Raw genomic sequence first — 17649 nt, forward strand, 5'->3', positions numbered from 1 at the left:
AACAATGGAGTCATGTGCTGTTAACTCTAGGACTAATTGCCTAACTTGCTTCTTATAACCACGGATCTGTTTTTATTTTTGCTTTACTCATATGCTCTGTGTCATGCGCTGCTGCCGCTAATATCGCTCTGGCTATGTGCTGTGTTTTCTAACGCGACCATTGTGAACTCCTCTGCCCAACTGCCGTGGCCCTCTCTCTCTCTCTCTCTCTCTCTCTCTCTCTCTCTCTCTCTCTCTCTCTCTCTCTCTCTCTCTCTCTCTCTCTCTCTCTCTCTCTCTCTCTCTCTCTCTCTCTCTCTCTCTCTCTCTCTCTCTCTCTCTCTCTCTCTCTCCCCCGTGTGACAGATGGCTGACTTTGACCTCACCTCCGGGCAGTGTCGGCCAAAACCGCCCCTCCCCCTACCGCCCCCTGTGGGGGGACGCTCACGGCTCGGCACCCGAGCCAAAGTCAACGGCCTCGAGAGCGGGCCGTCCGAAACAAAACAGACGTCAGCCTCACTGACGCCCACGGCGCCGACAATACAGAATTTATCACGGGAACTTTGAACTTTCTGTCATCGACCTGGAATTCTGCGATCGGTGACGGGTCGCGACCTGTACGGCGGCGTCCGAAAGTTTTACGGTGTCTCGCGACTTCAGAAATCCTTTCTAGTATACTATAATTTAATGTTTTGTTAAATATTCGTGCTACCATTTGAAACTTAAGCTTTTTCTAAAAAAAAAACAAAAAAAAACAGGGCATTTCAATTTCATCACATCATTAGATATACATGTTAGAAAATGATCCTTCAGGTGTCTTTTACTAAGAATCAGGATGCTTCAAATTCATAACGTCTCGAGACGTTATGTGATCCTTGTGAACAAGGATCCTTGTTCACAACATCCTTCTCAACAATGTTAGAGAATCCTTACTGGCCACGGCAGTCGGGAAAAGGGCACGTCCCCCCCCCCTCCCCGTGTGCCCCGCTAACCCCCTGTGGGCGCAGAGGGGCGTCTGGCCCCCTCCCGAACAGGCCCAGAAGCGTGAGCTCCCCCCGCCCAGCGAGAGGCCCGTCCGACAGACCGTACCGCAGCCGCAGCGCGATCTGCCGGACGCTCCAGTAAGTGGTAGTACGTGTAGCAGCCACCAGGGCAACGCCACGAGGCAATTGTAGCAGTTGTTCTTGTTTCATATTCAATAGTGCAGAGACATGCTCGTATCAGTATGAGTCTGCAATTCTGCATTGATGCAGGTTGTCGACTTGATCTCCTGTAAATAAGTGCCAAAATAATTGGTAGTGATATATCGGTTGACGAATTCCGCCTTTGACCTTGCGTAGTGTAGTTTTTCGAGAAAATTAGGTAGGTACACTCGGGGGCAGGTTGATGTTCCACCACTCCCTACCCACCGGGCTCCCATGGCTCAGCATTGGCTGCTGCCAGTGTTGCCTGCCCTCAGCACTGGTCAGCACTGCCTGCCAGTACCAGTGCTGCCAGTGCTGCCACTGGCAGCTCAGCCAGTGCCGAGCCATGGGAGCCCGAGAGATAGGGAGTGGTGGAACATCAACCTGCCCCCGAGTGTACCTACATACCTACTAATAAAATGTACCCACTTAAGCAAGCAAAAATGAGCGGTTAGCTGGGTAGGCTAAATAGTTAGCTATGCATCATGCTACAAGATATTCTTTGATTCAAAGTCATTTCAATAGTCCAGAAGGCAACAAGCATGCAATGAACAGTTGAACATGGTAACCTAGGTTGCCAGTTAGATCAGTCGGAGCGAAGCGAGAAAGTCAAGCAGATCGCTTTGGGACGTTGTTCGATGTTTTATCGTGTGAATTGACGTCTTTCCTCTTAAAGAAGAGGACGTCAAGGCTCCTTTTGTAGCGTTCCCTTTTGTAGTTTAAATGCATCTAGCTGTATCATGACATTAAGATGTGCTTACTATTGTTTTGTTTAAGGTGGAAAATGCGTAGCCTATATTATTGAGCCAGCTCATTGGTTTTCCTTTATTATAGCTGATGGAACTTTGTCATTTAACAGATTTACTGTTTCGCGTTATGTCGTGTAGAAACATGTATTGCCTTTCGCTGTCTCCTTTCCTCTTATTATATCAAATAACTTGTGAAACAGCGATCTCGTGTATGCTCATGTGACCTCTGATCGTCTCAGCATTTGACCTCTCATGACCTCACCAGCTGACCTTTGCTGACCTCAATCGAGCTCTGATGACCGTTTGATCTCAGCTGACTTAATCAGATAACCTCAGCTGACTTCGGCAGTTGACCTTTGCTGACCTCATCAAGCTACCTCAGTTGACCTCCCCAGCTGACCCCTGCTGACGTCAGGTGAACTCACCTGACCTCATCTCAACCGTGTCCCCAGGCCGTCAACCAGCCGCCCTCAATGTTCACCAACTCGGACAAGATTGCCCAGAGCTACTCCTTCAACAAGCTCATGTGGTCTGTCGGTACGGCGGAATGACCAATCAACGGGCATCACGTCCGCTCTCGGCCAATGGCCGCCCTGCTTGCCGCTGTAACAGCCAATAAGCGCTCGGCTTGCCGCTGTAACAGCCAATAGGCGTCCGGCTTGCCGCTGTAACAGCCAATAGGCGTCCGGCTTGGCGTTATAGCAGCCAATGAGCGCTCGGCTTGGTGTTATAACATCCAATAAGCGCCCAGCCGGGCGTTACGTTGGTGCAATGCGGAACTCGCAGCGACTCTGGCTTTTTGGATAAGTCGACGAGTGCTGGTTTGCTTTCGCTGTCCCGTGTTTGAGACAGAGCAGTGTAAATATACATGTACCATAACCTCCGCCATTTTGTCCCGCTCTGCTGACGATTTTGAAGTTAATTTAACCAATGTGTCTGATAAACAACGTCAGCGCATGGCTTTCTTCCATTTCTTTTTCACAACAGCACGGAGCTCTGTTAGCTCTGATATTGCCTGAACATCCTGCACTCTTTTGTTTTATGAGAGGTAAGAATGCATTCGCGGTATGATGTTTAATTTAACTAACTTCTGAATGTACCCAAACTGTGATATGCTTCCTGCTTAGGAATGCGACACTGTGTTTTGAGACTAACAGTGTCCTAACAAATCAAAGGACCATGCAAGGTTCAATGACGAACTCATCTGGTCTGGCATGTCTAAACTAAGATAGTTATTTTACGGTAGGTACATCATTTGTCATTTGTGTACGTCATTTGATCAGAAATTGTACGAAGAAAAGTTATACCTATATTATGAATGGTTTTAGCGATTTGGGAGTAGGACAAACCGGGTGAGACGTTCAGACATCTGGTCCATGTGTAATAGCATTCTTGAAGCAGACATAACAAAGATATAATACACACTTAATTAGTAATAACTAATAGCAGAGTTCCAAAGGGACGTTTAGTCTTTAACAGAAAGTAGCCTAGCAATTATAACATAGGCATAGCTCATTCATAGCAATAAAATTCCGGTAATCGGGATATAAAAACCGAAACAAATATCAACCAAATCATGAGACGTGTCGAAAGCGAACCGATACTTTGAAAAAGAGGCTAAATATTTTAAAAGATAATCACCCATCGATATCGTCCATCAATCAGACTGTTCGCGATTAAAAAAAGCTAACCGTGGTCCCACTCGTTTCAGATCCCGTAGAGAGGTTGTAAGTCTCTCCCCGTCTTTTCCCAACACCTGGAAGTCAGTTCGTCTGTTCAGCCCTCGGCTAGTCTACCTACCCCCGGTCGCCCGAAATCTTCACTTCGATCGAACGATATTGCTTTGACGGGATAAAGCAGGCCTCCAAACGCGGGCGACGCTGAGCGCAGTGCACCAGGCCTCTCTCTCCCTGCTTAGCCGCCGTGGTCGCGCAGCTCTAGACGTTTTCTTGCCAGAAGCTGCAGGAAGCGTTTCGCGTGTGTCTTTGGTTACGTTTCGGTGAAGCTTATGCGTGGCGAAGTATCAGCGCTTCACCGAACTTGGCGCGTCTCAGTTTTGTTGTAGGTGGCGGTTCATTCGCGGTGTGTTTGTTATAGGTGGCGCTTCAGTCGCTCCCAGGATGGTCGGGCGGGTATGCGCATGCGCGCTGTACTGTAACCCTCAGGCGGTAGTGGCGTGGTTTCCGGTTAGCCTCTGTATAACATGTGGCCATGCTAAAGCTGACGTTAGCCTCGCGGGCCCGGTTGTCATGGTAACAACTGACGCAGTGACGTTCTACTGACGTGACGTCAGTGACGGCTACGGTTTGTCGTTAATTGTGCCGTCGACGGTCGGATTTTGCGGTTAATAAACGCTTCGGGACACCATTGTGTTTCACCACGGAGCAGAATTTCCTGCACGGCGGCTGGCATGACCTACGCTCGTCCAATATCCCACGACTGATCCTCACACAGTGAAAAACTCAAATGGGCTAGGAGGAATCTGCCCAAATTCCGTATTTAGGTCTCCAGATAGTCTTGAAGGATCCACTGGGACCTTGGGCCAAACGAGGATCATCTAATGGAACATGTTTGTAGTCAAAACAGTGTCATTTCAAACAACGTTCTATGCTACGTGGCCACGATCTACGCGTCGCTGGAAACCCAGCTCAGAGGAGTTCGTAAAGGAGCCTTATAATACGAGGCCCCGTTGGATAACGGTTCCAGTCAGGTCAAGAGAAGCCAGCTGCAGGAGTCATGAGCATTGTCCGCTGTTGAGCTTATGCACCAAGCTCTGCACCCATACGATTGGAATATGGTGACCTACTGCTTTTGCATGAACCATGACTTCATTTTTCCGAGTATACGAGCACCAGCAAATCCACTGAACGCGAAGTATATCAGCTGAGTAAGTGACATGAATGTGAATTGGTAGGTTGTACCTCACTGACCTGAATTTGGTGAAAATATATCCGAACGGCATTGGTATTCACTTTGAACTGAGTTGAGCTACAATATATTCCCAACTCTCAGTGACTCAGGTTAGCACTAAGAACCTAACTCACTCTGACAAAGAGTGAGTTGGCAAGTAACTCCAAGCTATTCAAACGTTCAGTTGAGCGTTGTGAAAAAGATTCGTTATAGGATGATAAAAATTGACCTGTTGCTCGTTCCCATTGATTTTCAAAAAATAAACCGGTTTTTTCTTGCCATAAACCATGCTTTTTTGCTTGGCATGCGCAATAGGTTAATTTTCATTAACCTTCTCAGTTTAATCTGGACCCCTAAAGCTACGTCATAAACCCTTGGTAAAGCCAACAAGCTCACAACGTAACCAAATCGCTGCCACTATTTCAATCGCTATTCCAGGCCAGGTTACTGCGGTGGCAGACAGGCAAAAACAACGTATTTCTCTCTGTATAGCACATATATTTCACAATCAACAACAACAAAGAGTGAGTTGGCTCCAGAACTTCACATTCTGGCCGCGTGATGGAAGCCCTGGTATGAATTGCTCTAGAACGTGACCCTGACAGATCACACTCAGGGATAGCTCGCCGGTCAATGAGCCCAGCGAGCATGACCTATGACCCGTGATCAGTGACTTGACCTCGGGTCAGGTCATGACTGGAATGTAAATGATGTTTTCCGCGAAGAGTCGAGACAGATGGAACTAGGCCTCGCACTTCTGGATGCACTTGTCGCTGTCGAAGATGTAGCAGATCGAAGGGCACCTGAAATCAGAGACGTTTGATTAGCCTAGTTGAACGAGAGGACACAAGTGTAAGTTTTACAATAAATATTAAAAGTTACATTTCAGTAGTCCGTTGCGGCGAACAAAAAAAAACGTACTTGCAAGGCAGAGAAAGAAAACGCCCAGTTTAACCTTTTAGCGATGTCAATGAAATTTATTGGCGGCAAACTTTGCAAGTTAATGTGGTGTTGTAATTAAATTCAGTATTTCTTTATATATTGCGCCTTTTTGTAAAATAAAACACCATAGCAGGTATGATCGTATCTGTGTCTTATTCTCTTACTGAAATTCGTCTACGCTCGCTTTCCGAAACATAGCAGCCTTTACCCGACCCCTAGTCTTTCATTAACCTACAACCCCTTCCTCTTCCCCACACACACTCTTCTTTGATCCTTCTCACCCTCTACTTACTTTCCAGACTCGCACATGGCTGGCCTGTCACACTTCTTGCCATTGGCCTTCTTGGCTACGCATTCCCATCTGGTGCCGCCGAAGTACTTGCAGTAAGCGTTGGTAGCTACGCATCCGGCGTCTCCGGGTACGGCGGAGGCGGGCCCGCAGTCCACTCCGTTACCCGTCTCTTTATCCTTCTTCTCGAAGTCGAACAGGAAGAACTTGGCGTCCCTCGGGGCCGCCTCCACCTGAGAGGCCAGACACTGGAACAGAAGAGAGGGGTTGGGTCAGAGGTCGGCTCAAAGGCCACTGGGGCCACACGCTAATAAGGTCAGGCTAAAGTGGCGCTTTATGATGAGGCAACATTGTTGATTATTTCAAACGCTGCTATCTGTTGGTAGTTTTTCTATCCAAGCAATGGGAGATATTTGTGCAAGAAACCGACTACTGTGGCATCAGTGGTGGCGCTTGTGTCGGGAATCACTCTGTCAATCCTGCAATTATGTTGATAAATGATGCATAATATATTATAATATATGATAGAACTTATGATACTTATTGAAGTCCCCGCAAAAGTGAAGTGCCAAAACCAAATAAAATTTTAAGTAACACCTCTCAGCCATAAGTTCATAAGCCCTTTGAACTTCAACGGTCGGGTTTGCTGAGCCGGTACCTGAGTACCCCTGTACTCCTGTAGCTCTGTACCCTCGCACCCCATGCACTCACCACTAGGGCAGCTGCCGCCGCAACGAGCACCATCCTGGACACCATGACTGGTTCTTCTTCTCACTGAATCCACCAACAACACACCAAGCTGGCTCTGCGGAGCTGCGCTGCGGGCAGTCTGCTTCCGTCGACGACTGGTTAAAGCTCTGCCGTCTCGAGTCTCCACGCCGCTTTTATAGGACGTCCGCCGATAGCACGCGGCGGCTCTCCTAACCCCATTGCATCGGTAATGGGTAACCTGGCGGGACGCGGCCGCGTGCCCCGCGGTGGCGCCATCCGGCTAGGGGCGCGCGCGCGCCCGCGCTCGCGAGTACGTTGGCGCCCCGGTATGCAAATTTGGCGCGACGGAGGACCAGGGCATTGTGTCGCCGCGTTGGGACAGTGCAGACGTGCACGAGGGAAAGTGGATTGCTCAAACAGGGCGCCGATTCAGAGCCGGGCTCGAGCCCTGGAGGCTGCTCCGGTGGCAAGGACGGTAATTTGGAGGAGCCCGGGGCTCAGTGGAGGCACGTGGCCCGGGTACAGCGTGACGGACAGAGTTCGGTGTGAGGCTCACGACGTCAAGGGAGCCTGTGGGGCTATATTTCGGAGTGGGATGAATTTGGGTAACAGTTTGGATTGAATTTTAACCCGGCCGGGCCCGGGGGGTAATCCCAACCACCGCAGCCCGGGGGGGGGCGTTTTTCGCCCCCCCTGTCTAACTCCGTAAATAAGGGAGCTACGGAAACAAAAGCGATACCAAACGAAAGGTCCTTACGAGACGATTCTAATGCACCCAAAATTTTTGACCTCAGGTCAATTTTCAAGGTCAGAGGTCAAGGTCAAAGGCCAAAACCGGCACATGTGTACTGATCTCAAAGTAAGCATTCTAGAGGACGGCAGGCTGCATCAAACCGGCAAAATTGGGTGTCAAACGAAAGAAGAGAATCTGAGGATTCTGAAAATGTGCTCCAAATCAAAGGTCAAGGACAAGGTCACGCTCAAAATTGACCTCAAACTTGGCACTTTTTCGCACATCTTGCGTGCTAACTTCCAAGATGTTTTGAAATGTTTTGAGGCTTATCAGTTCCCTATTTGTGGTTCATCTTACGATACAAGGCTGCTCAAAGGTCAAGGTCACAGAAGAGTATCCCTGCTAGAGGCTATTTCACTGATTCAAGTTAGTAATAATAAATAAGACAATTTTGCCATCCGGAAGCTCTAAATGAAGGCTTAGAAGAAAATAGATGCCAGATTCGTGATCAGCGGGTACAAATCCATCATTAACGACCTTTCATGTGTCAAGGTCAACCAGAGGTCATTCGAGGTCAAATGAGGTCAACATGAAACTTGACCTTTTCCGAACAAAATATATATCATTCGACGCGGCTTGACAAGGCGAATGCGATGGTACCACTGCCGTAGCTCTAGGACCATTTTTGTCGAAGTTATTTGCGAAAAACTAAAACCACATTTCGGGGTCGTTGACCTGACCTCTGACCTCAGGTCACCGAAACTATTTTTCTATTTTTCTCTAGGTCAAACGCTACACAGCCGTGCTCGTAATTTGTCTTTATCTCTAAAACTGTATTTTTAGCAGCTATTTGAAGTTTGCGTCTGTGACGCCGAAGTTTGCCGTGCAGGGGTCTAGAAAAATGGACCTTGTGACGTCATCAAGGGGGCTAGGTCCAAATTTTTTACTTCAGAAGATGTCCAATTGATGGGAGAAAAGGTACTGAAAGTTTCGCATTCCTATCCCTAAGCGTTCGTGAGTTATCGCAAATATTCGCCGGGGGGGGGGCGAAAAACGCCCCCCCCCCCCGGGCCCGCGAGGGTTAAGTTGCTCCCAACTAGTTATCTCTACCAAGGCCGTATATTAGGATCTCTTCTGGGAAACGCAGCCTCAAAGTGCGACAGGTTATCCTTTGTCGCATTTTTGACTAAACTTAACTTTGATCCTCGTTTAACCCGCGCCCCGTTGGGCTCTGCCGAGCAGCGCGCCCGGTTGGGGGGGGGGGGCATTTTGCCCCCCCCCCTAAGATCTCGAGAACCACGCAACATAGCGACAAGCGGTAAACGGCGTTGGATAGCCCCAACGGGGAACTACCTTGTGACCCAATTTTATTGACTTAGGTCAAACCGATGACGTCACAGGTCAGGTCAAAGGTCCAATTTTCACCGTTTACAGGCATTTCAAGAAATGCGTTGTAAAATCGAGTAAAATGCATTTCATTGAAAATCATCGATGTGGAAATGTCCTTCAAACACATATTTTGCTATTTGAGGTCACTGATACCAGGTCAGGTCACAGAGGTCAGGTCACGGGGGGTCACAATATGAAAGTGTCGTGTGATACATGTTTTATGGTCCATTTTACATGACAAATGCGATTATGTGGGTCAAGCAGCCTTTGGGGCCAGCTTAGGTCACGGTTTGGTCAAGGTCAGGTCAAGGTCAGGTCAAGGTCAGGTCAAGGTCAGGTCAAATTAGGTCAAATTTCAAATTTGATATTCTTGCATAAAATGGGTATCGAATCGATGCAGATCGTCACGGGGAGTTCAATGGTGGTCTTTGTTTTGCCGTACGTGGTCTAGAATCGCTAAAAATTGAGTTCAAAAATTTGACGTCATCATTTTTGAACAGTTTTTTCGCTATAACTTAGCCAAAAAACGAGATATCGATCTGAAATTTGGTATGTATATAGAAGAGCGCTGAGACTATCACATATGTTCTGGTTTTTTCGAAATTCGGATAAATTTTGGATTTTTTCTAGTTTTTCTAAACAAAATCAACTTTTTGAGTTTTTTTGGGTCAAAAACCGAAAATTTTGAAAATCCGAGATAACAGTTTTGTAGCGCCGCTTTTTGTCCACTAGACCATATAAAGAACTTTAAAATTGCTTGATAACTGTAGATTTGGTGAGCGTTTCAAGATTGCATGTTTTTTGCTCATTTTTGCTCGAACATGACCTCAGCTTGACCTAAATAACTCCTGACCTAAGGTGACCTAAGACTTGAAATTTGGTGTGAAGGTGTCAAATTGATGCCCGGGAAGGTGCTGAAAATTTGCGCCGCCGTTTTCTTGCTATTCAGGAAAAACCACAGGGGGGGGGCAAAATGCCCCCCCCCCAACGGGGCGAGGGTTAATAGACTGTTAAAAAAATCCGTGAATTAGCTAGCGTCTATCTACTGGTTTTGCAAAATGTATACAAAGGAATTAATTTTAACCTAACTTTAATGAAAACATTTCAATGGGGCGCAAAACACGACAAATACGGCAAGTTCCTTTTCCTCTTACAAGGGGCTGTAACTTAGTGTATAAAGTTTCCTATGAATGGTTTCGGGTTAGGACCATTCACCCTATTGAGCTATTTCCTGGGTAACAAAAGCCCGAAAAATCCAGAACAGGCGTAGGTACGGCCATTCCAACATAACTGCGCTTGTTGAATAATACGTAGGAAGCTTCGGAGAGAAAGAATGAACTCCCGAATCCATATAAACTATTTACACCTTAGTAATGCTTTTTTGTCATACAATGTCAAAAACAATTCTGATTTCAAACACAATTAATTCACAGAGCATGCTGGCAACATCTTGTTGCTGTTAGTTTGTGTCTTTTACAACCATTAAGCTAATGTTGTCCGAGATCTCCCAAAGACCATTGAGCGCACGGGCGATCTTTTGCCAAGGCTAGATCGCTGAGACGGTAGGTCAATGATTCCACACTGGGTCAGGATTGAGACAGAATTCGATACCAAATGGAAATGCGCAGAGTGTTGCAGCACGGCTGCATCTAGCTGGCTTCGGTCTATCAGCATTGCATGTAGCAACAAAGACATGTGACGAAACTGTGGCTGGCTTATTTGAGTCAGATTGCAAAAACTGGTCTGTAGACGATGAGTTGTGCTCCTAGCAGCATAATGCATGTTTGATATCGTATTGTTGAAAGGACGGCTCTGCCAGGCGAGTATGGTTATCTCCTAGGAAAATGCTTCAGATATTGAACATGATGTCACAAGGTAGCAATTATGTGCATTTAGCTACCTAAATTTGTAACGAAAAATCACAGAAATACGACGAAGGCTCTGGTAAGAAAATGGATGCATTGGAATCCTTCTTAGCAGGTTTCGATTGGTTTCTATTACGATCCACCTGACACTCAATTTTCTTCTTTTACTTTTTTACTCGTCAATGGCTCACTCACTTGAATGCATCTTTGGTTGGAATACTCACTCGAATGCTTTGAAATGATACCATGAGAAAATTACATGGATGATTTTCAGTGACTTTTTGTTTCCTTTCCTTGAAAGACACACTGGCTCCTTCTTCCACTCTTATATTTAGAACTAAGATGTTACCTAAAGGTTACTACTCCTTGTGGGGTCAGATATGCCTCTTAAAGGGACTGTCCCACCTTAACATTAGAATTGAGTTGAGATAGCCATCTTGATGGGCGTTCTTTGAAAATCAGAGCCGTGAAAACCGTTTCTCCAGCAATTACTTCATCGCAAAGAAATTTGTGTTTGATTTTGACATCTGTGCAAATAAGTGCCACAATGTATTGGTATTGGCACTTAAAACCTGTGACGTTTCCGCCTTTTCCGAAGTTTCTGTATCTGTCGACTTGTTTTTATCGAAACCTTGAAAAATAACAACGCCTCTTTGAACAGCGCCCATTCGTTCCGGTGCCACGAGGTGGAGAAATAAATTGATATGCCAAACTAATTCTAATAGTCTTCTAATTCTTGTAGTATTTTTATTTTTGTATTTAAATAGTTAAGAGGCCGTCCTAAATGTGACTGAAGAATGCAAGAGCCATGAACTTATCAATGGCATGTGTCAAGTTCAAGTGTGCAACTCTCTAAAATTAATCATAGTATCAAAATATAAATGATTTGCTCACTGCTGTTTCAACTCCATAATCAAGACATGCTCTGAGAAGTCCACAATCTATTGATGGTGACAACTAAGGAAGAGACAATGAATGTTCACCTTTTTATTTCTGAGCATCCAAGACGACTAACCTTGAGCCGTTAAACATTGATAATACCCTGTATGCTGAAGTGTGGGTGGCCTGAGGTCGACCATGCCTAGTAAAGAACTGTTGTTTGTGTAAACACCATGCAGAGGTGTTTTGAAATAAATTTTAGTGATGTAATGTATCATTCTTTGAACTGAGTTGCTGATGGCGGATGAAAGCGGAAGTGCTGCATGTTGAATAAGAAATGCTCTGTTGTGCTTTTAAGCTTATGTTAGATTTTATAGATGGCTTAGTTTTCCTGCAGATTTCATCTTAAAGCTGTCAATAGTGTTTTACCTTTGTTTCCTGGCAGCAGATCCAGCTACTAACATGAGCATGGGACTGGGCCTTTGTACCACAGTCGCTGCGCTGCTTGTCAAAAGCTAGGTAATGTGCCTTGTTAGGCCATGCTGTGCATTTTTTAAACCTTTAAGAGTACTTTGTGATCATTGACACACATATTGCACCTGACAAACAGCAGCAAAATCACACCCCATCCTTACCTCTGTGCAGTGTCACCCAACAGACAACAGGGCTTCAAAACAGGCAGGTTCCGCATTCAAGTCGCTTCTTGCAACTATTTGACTAATGTTAGGACAATAGACATGCTCGTGTTCTGTGTAGCTCTTGAAAAATGAAGTCATGCCTAAAATTCAGTTTAGAATATTACAATTACAAATAACTTAGATTAAAGTTGCAAAACATGAACTCTGACTGGTCAGTTGAAATGTCTTGAGTCAGTGAACCACGCCTGGGCTGGAGGTGGTCAGTTCCCTGACTTGCGCGACCTCGGGCAGGAGCTGTGGTACTTGTACATGGACAAATTGAATAGATGCTAGCCTAGATCATGTCGTGGCTGCAGTCCAAGACATGTTCACTAGTTGCTGTTGCTGCCGCCGCCTGCTGCTGCCCTGCGTACCGGCTGGCAGCTCACTGCTGGACTGTTTGCGCGCCAGGCATCCTACTGGACGAGTGGGGTGGGTCGCAGATCTTTGAGAGTGAAACGTTTGGTCTATGTAAATGTAGCTGAAACTCTTACAAATAATCTAATAAAAAGGCCAAAATTTTAGAGGACACCATTGGTGTCTCAGTGGTGACAATCAGAACTTGATCAGAACTGTTATCATGCTGAATGCTGAAACTGAGAATATGGCTGAGCTGGTGGGCTAGAATTTAATATGCAGGCTTACAAGGACCCCAGTTAATCCACAAATTTGTCAGACTTGCCTGTAGGCAAATTTATGCAGATGAAATGTTTCTGGCAGATAGCCCTGAGGCAAAATGCTATTCAAGCTTGTTCCGCAGCTCGTTGCGTTCCACATGAGCCACTAAATCAGAGTCACACAACTCTGCCAAATGTGCTGAAAGGCCACGATTTTTCCAATAGGTAGGTATATTTATTATTTTTCACAGACACAACAAAAATACAAATGCAGTTCACTACAATTCATTCTGCTTCAATTACCATTGCTGGAATGTGTTTTGCAGACTTATTATATTGAATCTTGAACAGACTATATTATATTACTTTGCTCATGGGCCCAGGCCAGTACTGCAGAGTATGGCTCGCAGGTCGCCAAGGAGCACTGGCCCAACTCCCAAGCTCAAAATTGACACAAACCCTTCAAACAGAGCCCGAAAATTCACACCAAAGGGGGCTGAGGCCTGAGAGAACACAAAAAATGCACCAAACCCCAAAATGGCCAGTCAAAATCTGCACTGACCTCAAATCCCCACAATGCTACACATCTGAACCACAGCAAGCCAAATTCGCACCCCGCTACACTACATCCGCACCACACTAGACCAAATCCGCACCGCACCACACTTAAATCCGCACCAGACGAAGGAGTCCGCACTGACAAAATCTAGACAAAATTGCCCCACTTTGCAGTCTGGCTCATGGCTATATCCATTGTGATTCTTAGGTCTGATTATTGAAGTTGAGCTCACTTCCATCATCCATGTGCCCAAGACATTGTGGGCAGCATCAATAATCAAACATCAGTATCTTGCTTTTGATTATTAGGGAGCATTCTATAACTTTTTAAAAATGATAAATAAGGCCTTGTTGATATTCTTCGCAGTTTGCGACCTTCTTCTGGACAAAGTTCAAGCTTCAATTTTCCAATTTTCATTTCAATCCTTTCCATGAACATTGAACATGTTTACCAATTTCCTGAGTTCATGCCCAATGTTTGTACTATCCGCGGCAGAAGCATAACAAAACTTTGTGCCACCGATTTGGCAGCTAGGAAAAAAACTTTGCCCGATAAAAAAACAATCATATGACGTAATCGATCCAAAAGCTTTAAATTGGAATTTTTAAACAATTAGCCAACTATGGGCCGAATGTTTGCCAATTTCGTGTAAAGGGGCCCATAATCTATGTCTTGCAACACAAGAACAGTATATCAAAGCAATTTTTTGAAGGTGGGACAGTCCCTTTAACCCTCGCCGGCCGAGGGGGGGGGCGGGTGCCGCCCCCCCCCCCCCCCCCATAGGGTTTTTTCGCGATAGCTCCGAACACGCTGGCGATAGAGAGCTGAAACTTGGCATACCTGACCTTTGATCCAAGCCGCATCTTTTGACCCCAACCGCATTTTTGGGTCAGGTCAGGTCACTGACCTATGACGTCATAAGTGAACCTCTGCACGGTCTTCAGATGTCGCAACTTCGCAACGCCCTCACTGCCAGAGGAGATGTCACAGGGAAATGAAACTTGCAGGATCTAGTATTCATTATGAGTCTCACAACTTGTATATCTCGGATTTTTCCTAAAGGTCATATGAGGTCAGGTCATTTTCGTGACCTCACCATTATAAGTCAATGGGGAAAAATTCAAACTGCTATTCTGGCGCCGGGAACGATCTCCAACTATCTCAAGCACACAGAATCGTGATTTGATGCACTCCTTGCAAGGTTAGATGCGTCACTTTTGCAATGTTGACCTTCCGTGACGTCATTTATGACGTCATCAAGGTCATATTAGTTTTTCGTCAATAACTCCCGATCAAATTGAGCTAGCGAGTCGGGAAAGCCACCAATGGACTCAGGAAGACCTGCCGAATCGAATGATATGCGACATGACCTCTTTCGACCAACTTCGTGACCTGGGGGTGCTGACCTGACCTTGACCTGAGGTCAACACCCCAAGTTGACCTGACCCGGACAAAAAGTATATCATTCGACGCGCCTGATCAAGGCGAACACGATGCTGCCAAAATCGCGGCTCTGCGGCCGTTTTTTGCGAAGTTATTCACCAAAAACTGAACCGTACCCTGGGGCACTTGACCTGACCTCAGAGGTCACCGGTTGACCTAGGACCTTAAAATCGGGTACCAATCTCTGCGTCTCGTAACGGCGCACACGCTCGTTTTTTCCGCGACGCGCTAGCTCCACCAGGGGCGAAACGGCGAGGGGGGGGGTCGTACCCGCCCCCCCCCCCTCGGCCGGCGCGTATGTAGAAAACCAATAGGTCCGGCGAGGGTTAAATGGGCCATGCCTGCACTCTTGAAATGTTTATTAGGGCAGATGTTATTGATGTAAAGAAGCGTAGAGGGTTATTCTATCAAGCACACCCTAGCATATGGAGGAACAGCATACCGAAGCCATCCCATCCACACATTCATTTCTCTCTTGAGATGAAACGTAAGGAAGACAATATATCGCGTGTCTAGTTTGGTGGTTATCGCTGGGCATATACAACCGCATACCACCTATCATCAGCTCATCTATTTGGTCACATCGACATCATATGCTGACCGTACATATGTTTGAAAAAGCACTGGTTGAAGATATACTTCAACGGAAGACATACCCACATGACAAGCACAGGCTTCATGCTGAGGTCCGTTTCCAACGACGAGGAAGCAAGAGACACACACACAAGTTCAAACGAAACAACTAAACCACCTGAACCTCCACGCTTATAACGGTCCTCTCGAAACCACAGCATCGTCACAAGAAGCGTCACCCGCAGTTCTTTGCTGCCTCCCCGGCGAGCGCGGATAATCCGCCACCGACCAGCCCACGGCGTGTCGCGAATGTAAATTCGGCACCGATGCAAATGTCACCGACTGGACAGGCACATGCCAGACCCGCGATTGTGTGTCACAGTATGCATGGCCAGGCGAGTTGTGGGTCGCTGCGGCTGTAGCGGTCAACGGTGCGGTGAATGCAGGGCCTCTGCGCGGTCCAGCGCGCACGGAAGTAGTATTTAGATATTGATGGACTAGTTTGAAGGGCTATGGATAGCTTGGGTTTGTGGAAACTTTTAGGAAAACTCTGGAGAGATATGGGGAAAATGTATGTTATTCAATAATTGAATGGGTTATTATGAGCTAAAGTTTTTTATTAAATCGTATGTTAAATCAAGTTTTTAACTTCATTATTATAACCCAGCATATGGCGTTATGCTTAAATTATTGATTTTTTGAAGCGTCGTGTAAATATTCCCCAAGTACGATGTGACCATTTCTTGGTATTTCACCACAGTACCTTGAAACACCTAACTGATTACATCCCCGATAATAGCCCCATCCCTTACGTAACCCATCTCTTGCAGGGCTATTTCCTCACCCAGCCCCGTATTCCTGCACCCCTCTGCCGCCCAGCCGCCCGGCGCACAGTGGGTCCCCTCGGCGGCCTGCCTGTGCCTCTGTCGTGGCGAAAGTTCGTCCCTCTCGGCCAGAAGACGTCACCTCCTCTGGAGTCGTTTTTGTGGGTCGAACCGCGGCCAGCCGGCCGGTCAGCTCAGTAGGCTCAACTCAACTCAGTGGCAGCTATAGTGGTGGATCTGAGTGAGTTGAGTTTAGTGAGAGTGTAACGTTGGAGTGTAACTGGTAAGACAGGGTTAAATGTTAGCATGAGGGAGCATTAATATTGAAAACATTGATGACGCTTTAGTTGAATGTGGTTAGAAACTCGGCGGTAAATTATTGATGAAATTGATGAATAGAAAAGAGGACTTACTTCAATCGGTTTTAGGTTTTGCCTTTCCGATAACTTATCCTTTCCGTGTTCTAACCGGCTAGCTAAGTACGAATTACTGTGCGGTATTTCCTGCCATGACTTGCAGTTTTACAGCTATTCAATGCCATAGTCCGAGCTTCAGATGCTTCAAGCTGGTTTGATATTCTGACGCTCGACTGGTAATATGGAATCACTAACTTGGCTATGTTGATGGTAACTGGCATCTTCAACTGGCATTCGACATCAAACATGTCCCAGCACAAACACCACGACAAAAGGAACTAGATACTCAAACTAGCCAGTGCTAAAAATGCATACCATTGGGGTGATGGAACAGGGAATATCACAACTTATAGCCCAGCTCATGACTGCATTTCATCTCAACTCCGAGTTCGAGCTGGATTTGTTCAGTAGGTCACTGATACGGTACCAGCAGGTCATCGACTCGGATTCACCAGAGCTAATCCCATTGTTAAGCCAACCTACACACAACCACTAATCCCATCTCCAATTCAGCGCTACGCAGGAGGACCCAGTCAACCATCGCCACAGGTAAGGCGGCGGCGGCAGAGAGGCACCACGACAAAACCGAAGTCATTCATTCATAAGTCTTCAGCCTGTTGAATGAAAACATACGCCACAAAACCTCGCGAGCATCTCAGATCGCATCTCTTCTATGTCTCTTCGGACTTCTTGCTGCCTTGGATGGGTTAGGGTATCCACCAGTCTCCTCGCCAAGAGGCCACAACCCACCCCGGGTCGAAGCGGCAGCGGCGGCGGCGGCGGCGCTTCTGATACGATCAGGAAGTACTACCCAGCCCCTCTGCAGAGGACCTCGCCAACCATCAGACGCCCTCCCCCTCCCCACGAAGGGTGTCGGCATTTTCACCTGCCAGCCACCCCGAGCGCCGGG

General features: G+C 46.6%; 2 protein-coding genes across 10 annotated transcripts in view; one reads left to right on the plus strand and one right to left on the minus strand.

The window, feature by feature from the left end:
* Nucleotides 1-4276, plus strand: part of LOC122375426 (BAG domain-containing protein Samui-like) — a 56396-nt gene extending 52120 nt beyond the window's left edge. For 5 of the 9 annotated variants that reach the window (XM_043354805.1, XM_043354804.1, XM_043354809.1 and 2 more), the window contains 3 exons: nucleotides 987-1100; nucleotides 2365-2449; nucleotides 3624-4276. In XM_043354805.1, the coding sequence (XP_043210740.1) occupies nucleotides 987-1100; nucleotides 2365-2449; nucleotides 3624-3643 (219 nt within the window). In that variant the 3' untranslated portion in view covers nucleotides 3644-4276. The remainder of the gene's footprint in view (nucleotides 1-986; nucleotides 1101-2364; nucleotides 2450-3623) is intronic. The other 4 variants (XR_006255390.1, XM_043354808.1, XM_043354806.1 and 1 more) reach the window with 1 other exon arrangement.
* A 1023-nt stretch (nucleotides 4277-5299) lies between these two features.
* Nucleotides 5300-6973, minus strand: LOC122375422. Its single transcript, XM_043354798.1, has 3 exons — nucleotides 6765-6973; nucleotides 6057-6301; nucleotides 5300-5625 (listed from the first exon to the last, which is right to left on the minus strand). The coding sequence occupies exons 1-3, from the start codon at nucleotides 6807-6809 to the stop codon at nucleotides 5565-5567; spliced, it is 351 nt and encodes a 116-aa protein (XP_043210733.1). The 5' UTR covers nucleotides 6810-6973; the 3' UTR covers nucleotides 5300-5564.
* Nucleotides 6974-17649: the final 10676 nt, after the last annotated feature.

Source organism: Amphibalanus amphitrite, unplaced genomic scaffold (genome assembly GCF_019059575.1).
Source record: "Amphibalanus amphitrite isolate SeventyFive unplaced genomic scaffold, NRLGWU_Aamphi_draft 001836F_arrow, whole genome shotgun sequence".
Classification (NCBI taxonomy): domain Eukaryota; kingdom Metazoa; phylum Arthropoda; class Thecostraca; order Balanomorpha; family Balanidae; genus Amphibalanus; species Amphibalanus amphitrite.